This window comes from Melitaea cinxia, chromosome 29 (assembly GCF_905220565.1).
Source record: "Melitaea cinxia chromosome 29, ilMelCinx1.1, whole genome shotgun sequence".
Classification (NCBI taxonomy): domain Eukaryota; kingdom Metazoa; phylum Arthropoda; class Insecta; order Lepidoptera; family Nymphalidae; genus Melitaea; species Melitaea cinxia.
The window spans coordinates 617,141-624,609 of NC_059422.1; the positions used below are offsets into that span (position 1 = coordinate 617,141).

The window sequence follows — 7,469 nt, forward strand, 5'->3', positions numbered from 1 at the left end:
TGTAGTCAAATAGAAGGGGTAGTTTAGGCAATAATTGTAATGCATCTATATCTATAATTGACCTTGGGGCTTGATGCGCATGCGCGTGCGGCAGTGAAACAGAGCATCGGTACACAGCCGCGTCATGCGTGCGTAGCGGGTCGAGCTCTAACGCGCCTCCTGGAGTTAGAGACACGCGCGCCGCTTCCATTCGGACAGGCGAGCCGTTTTTTAACCACGTAACCTAAAACAAAAGATCTGTAACTTAACAACCAGCCTCCACGATCTATTTATCTTTGATACAGCTAAGTCACGATATGTAACTGACACAACTTTTTTTTAAATACATAACCTGGTCTACAAACAAGCGTACGGATCGCCTGATGTTAAGCGATTGCCGGAGCTTATAGACGTCTGCAACACCAGAAACATCGCAAGCGCGTTGCCGACCCTATCCTCTATTCGCCCCAGGAGCTCTGGCCACCTTACTCACCAACAGGAACACAACACTGCTTAAAAGCTTTTAGCCATTTAGCTGTGATCTTCTGTAAGGTCGAAGTACTACCCCAATCGGGCTGCTCCATATTTTGAGCAGGAAATTTCCCGCTAAATCCTACCTCAGTTAAACGTATGGAGTTGATTGCTATTTGATACTTGATATTTGGTACTTCTTCTAGAACTTACTGACAGTGAAATTATTACTACGTATTATTGAAATTATTACTAAGTATTATTACACGTAATACAATCCTCCTTTTTGAACCGACTTCCAAAAAAGGAGGAGGTTCTCAATTCGACTGTATTTTTTTTTATGTATGTTACATCAGAACTTTTGACCGTGTGGACCGATTTCGACAAATGTTTTTTTTAATCAAAAGGTGGTGTGTGCCAATTGGTCCCATTTAAATTTATTTGAGATCTAACAACTACTTTTCGAGTTATATCTAATAATGCGTTTTTACTTGACGCATAACTTTCTACTGGATGTACCGATTTTGATAATTCTTTTTTTGTTGGAAAGGGGATACCCCTAGTTTAGTACCATGATAAGGAAACCAGGATCTGATGATGAGATCCCAGAGAAATCGAGAGAAACTCTCAAAAATCCGCAATAACTTTTTACTGGGTGTACCGATTTTCATAATTTTTAATTTCATCGAAAGCTGATGTTTATCATGTGGTCACATATAAATTTTATCGAGATTTGATAACTACTTTTTGAGTAATATTTGATAACGCGTAGTTACTTGACTATTTTTTCGTCGATCTACGTTGTATTACTCTTCGATGTAATTGAAGTCGTTTTTTTTTTCGTTTGCGAGCAAACACAATTATTTTTATGTATGTTCGGGGATAACTCCGTCGTTTATGAACCGATTTTGATAATTCTTTTTTTGTTGGAAAGAAGATATCCCTAGTTTAGTACCATGATAAGGAAACCAGGATCTGATGATGTGATCCCAGAGAAATCGAGGGAAACTCTTGAAAATCCGCAATAACTTTTTACTGGGTGTACCGATTTTGATAATTTTTAATGTAATCGAAAGCTGATGTTTGTCATGTGGTCACATATACATTTTATTGAGATCTGATCACTACTTTTTGAGTAATCTTTGATAACGCGTAATTACTTGACTATTTTTTCGTCGATCTACGTTGTTATTACTCGTCGATGTAATTGAAGTCGGTTTTTTTTCATTTGCGAGCAAACACAATTATTGGAAGTCGGTTAAAAAATATATATACGGTCGAATTGAGTAACCTCATCCTTTTTTTGAAGTCGGTTAAAAATCACTTGTGCACAATTTCATGCGCTAGATGATTGCGTTTTTTTTTTTTGCTTTTTGTCTCGAGGTCATCGTCATGCGGGATGATGACGCCCATTAAAATACCCTCGAGTATGGCTGATAAATCATCACAATATATTTATTATCATATAAAAAAAACTCACGTTTAGTTTAAGTACAGGTGGTGGTGCTAGTATTTTCCCAGCACCATACACCCGTCTCTCAGGCTGGGAAGCGGACGGTGATGGTATGATGCGCACCGCCAGACGCGTTGGCAGGTTTATGGGGCAGGACAACAGCGCTGGTGACCCTAGCACCCCCATCACCACTCGCGGACCTTCGCCTAGTTCTGGTACTTCTGGAAATTCGGATCATCGGTTTAATTTAGATTCTGCTGTATAGTACATATTATAATCATGGAATAATTTACTTATGCCACGAAACCTATAACACAAGCATTAAGTTGCTTACTTTAGGAACAGACGACCGTGTGTGTATCGTGTATTTATTATTATTATTATTATTATTGTCTCCACTGGTGACAAGAGGACTGGTGCATTTATTGCCATCGGCATAGCGATTAATCGGGGATTTCCCCGTTGCCAGCAATCTTGGACCATTTCGGAAATGATTTACACCGCAACTATCTTGTAAATATTTAGTTCTTAAGTTGCGAATTGTAAATATATTCGAAATAAATACTATATTAAAAAGAAAAAAAGAAAATAATAATAATAAAACTTCTGTTGACATTTCTGACCCAACACGAGCGTCACACGCACGTTGCGTAACATACCCGCGGTTCAACACCAATAATTGTGACATACAACACCAAGCATACGCTGGAGTTCTGGCTACTTGACTAACCACAGGAATACAGCAATACTTAAGAGAGTTATAATTAAGATCTATTTACTGCGGCCTTCCTCATAATACGAATCACCATTTTAAACCAAATTGAAATGAAGTACACTATTTTAAAATTAAATCAAAGTATAAAGTAATCTTTAACATGATACCATTAAAATAATGAAATCCTATCGCATACGATTTGTTAATATTTAATCTGATAGCTAAGTCCTATTATTGTGATTGCAATCGTTTTCAACGATTAACGTGTATTTTATATTTTATTTCTGAGTATTAGTTGTAAATGTGTATAAATAAATTCCTATTAAATCTCTTTAGTTTAATTACGCCACGCCTGGCTGGTTGTCATTAAATTTTAAATTGAGATAGATACAGCGATGTCAAACGGAATGTTGTAAAATTCATTTAGTTAGTTTTAATTATTAGGATTTGTGAAAAAGAGTACTTTTAGAGTCATAAACTTTAAATGTCGTTTTAATTTCAGAGCAATGCAAGTTTAATTATTTGTACTCTCACAAATATATGTATAACAAAACAATTGTAAAAGTAATCGATCTAAATCACCATAAATACAAATAAAAACAACACACTGGGTAATGGTGGATGGTTTTATGCAGTTGACGCAAGTAGTGTATTAGAAATAATAAACGCCAAGGAAAAAATAAATAAAAAATTAGGACTTCTATTTTATTGCTGAACCCCTTCAAATAATCTCCAATAACGCCTTACCTCCCATCCTAAAGCGTGATATGTCGCCCCTAATAGCCTATATTACAAAATGGAAATAAATTTAAAATTAAATAAAAAAAAAATCAGTTCCTGCAATATCTGAAGACATGTTTTTGAATTTTCATTGTCTACCTATTACGGTTTCAAAGATATATACATCTATGACAGATAGATAAGGACGAAACAGCAAGTTTGAGGTACAATACCAATTACTAAGAAATTTGCCATATATGAGAAAAAAGACCACAATACCATTTTTGACAAATTAATAGCAAATTTTTAATTACACAGGAACGGTCCAGATACTGTAGTTGCTGTGAAATGACGCACCTATCTATATTATAAAATTACTAGCTGACCCCGCAAACGTTGTTTTGCCATATATGTTATTAACCCACTTAATCCCCCCCCCCTTTTAACTTAGGGGTATGAAAAATAGATGATATTCGATTCTCATACCTACCCAATATGCACACAAGAGTTCATGAGAATCGGTCAAGCGGTTTCGAAGGAGTTTAACTACAAACACCGCGACACGAGAATTTTATCAAAATCAAAATCAAAAATAGCTTTATTCAAATAGGCTCTAAGAGCACTTTCGAATCGTCATTTTACAAATTAAAACTTTAAAAATAAATTATTATTTTTGTAAAAGTGAAGCTACCACCGATTCGGAATGTAGATTATACATTAGACCGATTATATATTAGATTACTATAATTTTATGAAATACTAGCTTCTGACCGCGACTTCGTCCGCGTGGAATAGTTACTTTGGTCTAACGCTAACTTTGACCCGAATTTAAACTCTTTACGCAGCGCACGCAGCAGAAACTCTCAAAAAAAAAATACAATTTTGATACATTTTTCATTAGTGCTCCGCTCCTATTGTTCATCGCGTAATGATATAGGTATAAGCCTTACTCGATAAATGGGTTATTTAACACTTAAATAATTTTTCATATCGGACAAGCAGTTCCTGAGATTAGCGCGTTCAAACAAGCAAACAAACAGACTCTTCAGCTTTATAATATTCATCATTACAGCCTATACAGTCCACTGCTGGACACAGGCCTCCACAAGTTCACGCCAAAAATAGCGTGAACTCATGTGTGTTGCCCATAGTCACCACGCTGGGCAGGCGGGTTGGTGACCGCAGTACTGGTTTTGTCGCACCGAAGACGCAGCTGCCCGTCTTCGGCCTGAGTTGGATGGTTATCCCGCCATCGGTCGGCTTTTTAAGTTCCAAGGTGGTAGTGGAACTGTGTTATCCCTAAGTCGCCTCTTACGACACCCACGGGAAGAGAGGGGGTGGCTATATTCTTTAGTACCGTAGCCACACAGTACAGCTTTATAATATTAGTATAGATGAAATCCATCTTACCAGCTAAAAAAACACTGGCCACTCTGGACACAACAGTACCAATCCCGTCCACTGTCGCCACACACTGGTACTGGCCAGCCAGCGTTGACGACATGCTGTCTATCAACAGCGATCCGTTATTAAGTTGCTTCCTGAAACAGACAGACATTATTTATTAATATTCTATAGACAGTTCTGGATAGTTCTAGACACTTGAGAACTTTTCGATTCGCGGCTATGTGTGCGTGTAAACGTAAATGTGTAATTTTGATTTTTGACAGTAACGTGGTAGACTTCGTTCGAGCGACACGTGTTATTATTATTATTATTATTTTTTTGTAAATAGAAACTTTTTTGTAAATTAATTTATCGATTTGACATTAATTTCATTTTATTTTTTATATAGTAGATATTTTCAAAAAACCGATTTTTTTTCATACACAAAAAGAATCATCCATGTTGTTATAGCGATTCGGAAATTATAGACAACTCATTTATTTATACACAATACAGAGATACTCTATTCTCGTGGACGTTCCACGACTTTGGGGCCAAGCCATTTAACTGGCAGATAATTAGCTGATACATATTACAAGATCCAACATTGACCTTGAATCTAGATAGCCCAATCTCATGAATGCTAAACTAAAATGGAATCTATGTTTTCTTAAGTAGTTAGGCGTTTGTGCTCAACGTAGTACCGTCTTGTTGAATAATTCAGCAAGTTGTTGAGTTTGTTATATTATAGTTGTAAAGGTCGTGGACCCCTGAGGGAATCGTAGTACTATAGTATTCATAATTTGAGTTGACACTGAACTCTCACTTTAAAGTCTAGGCTGCCACCGATAGTTTTGAACGCTTATTTGCTATGTCCTAAATTCATCTTATGTTCGACGCAGGTATATACTAAAAGCTCTATAATAATTCCAATGTGCTTAAAACACACGAGTTCACGCCACTTTTAGTGCGAGTTTGTTGAGGCCTATGTCCAGCAGTGGAGTGTGATAGGCTGAAATGATGATGATGAAATGATGAAGTATCCATGCCGAGCGGGAATCGAAACCGCAAACCGCCGGTGTTTAGGCGCGTACATGGCACATGCATTACTACACCAGAGCGTACACAAGTATCAAAATTTAGAACGAAATAATTAACTATCATTATTCAACTCACAATTAGCAAAGTTCGCTAACACATTGGCCCTTAACATTAAAGCTTACGAACTGGCGCCGTACATCTGCGGTCTGGCACGCTTAACAATGGCCTATGTCTCTAATAACACTTAGGTACAGACAGACATCATTTACGTTTGTGGTCTAATTGCTTGGTCATCTTAGCGTTCATATCGATTAGACAAAGCCTAAGCCTAACATTTACTTCAGAAAAAAAAATGGATGAAAAGAAAATCATAAAACAATCACAAAAGGTATTAGATTGCAGAATATATATATTTATTGGTGGAGAACTTTCAAAAATTTCTTTTTAACGGAGCCAAGCAAAGAGGGCGTTGTGTACAGAATTCCAGATGTTCGTCCTTTGACTTCCAAAAGATAGCGTTTAAGAGCAAATCAAATCGTCAAATATCACAACATATTAATTTAATTAAAAAGTAAAAAAAAATCTCATTTTGCAACTAAATTTTTTAATACCTCTTATTGTCCGAGAACAGTACGTTGGCGCAACGGTCACAGGTATGGATTGTGCCTGTTGCGCTGGCGGTTGCGGGTTCGATCCCCGCACATAACAAACATTTGTATTGGCCATACAGGTGTTTGCCGTGGTCTGGGTGTTTGTCTGGGTCCTTGTGGGTCTCCCCACCGTGCCCGGGAGACCACGTTAAGCCGTCGGTCCTGGTTGTTATCATGTACCCATGATAGTAATCGTTACTCATAGTAGGGAATATATCCGCCAACCCACATTGGAGCAGCGTGGTGGATTAAGCTCTGATCCTTCTCCTACATGGGGAAAGAGGCCTATGCCCAGTAGTGGGATATTACAGGCTGAAGCGTCCGAGAACAAAAATACTTCACAAGTGGATGTAATTGTGTAGTGAATCAAACGGATTTAAATTTGATGCTTAAAATAAAAACAATTATCCGTGTAGAAACCGAATATGTACTAACCTGTAGGTATCAGCGCGGGGTAGTGCATGGTCCCTGGTAGGTGGTGCGGAAGCGCTGTACCGCCAGGATATGCGAGCTGGTGGGGGCGCCCCACACGCCAGGACCGCACCGTCGCCCTCACCTACCACTGTGTCAGCAGGTTCTGATGATAGTTCGAACATTGTTTCGCTGGCATCATCACCACCTAGAAAAAAGACAAAGTAAATTGTTTACATTTGCAAAAGTAATGTCGATTAAATTTGAGGGTATTTAAAAAGTAACTGTTCTTCGAAATGTTAGGCACCCAAATAATACTAAATTATTTCGTGCGATTTTATTGGAATTCTAAACATTTTTTTTAATATCATATCAAAAATCGATCGTTCCAACTGTTCATCACGATCTAAATCTTTGATACGATGATTTTATATTCATAACAAAGATTTCGACGTAACGGGTACATCGTTCCATAGTTTAATTGGCTAGAGCACCGATACGGTCAGTCGGTGATGCAGGTTCGATCCCCGCTGGAACGGTCGATTTTTGATATGATATTAAAAATGTTTAAGAATACTGAATTATTTTCTAAAATACTCCATATACTATTTTGTCGTTATGTAAATATTTACAGCAGTATAAT

The 7,469-nt window shown here is 37.5% G+C and overlaps 1 protein-coding gene across 1 annotated transcript in view; it reads right to left on the reverse strand.

Moving 5' to 3' along the window:
- The window catches only part of LOC123667685 (neogenin), a 52,749-nt gene extending 45,738 nt beyond the window's left edge, over positions 1 to 7,011 (reverse strand). Inside the window, exons 1-4 of the mRNA XM_045601526.1 lie at positions 6,851 to 7,011; positions 4,749 to 4,879; positions 1,931 to 2,124; positions 63 to 223 (exon numbers count right to left, since the gene is read on the reverse strand). Coding sequence (XP_045457482.1) covers positions 63 to 223; positions 1,931 to 2,124; positions 4,749 to 4,879; positions 6,851 to 7,011 — 647 coding nt within the window. The remainder of the gene's footprint in view (positions 1 to 62; positions 224 to 1,930; positions 2,125 to 4,748; positions 4,880 to 6,850) is intronic.
- Positions 7,012 to 7,469: the final 458 nt, after the last annotated feature.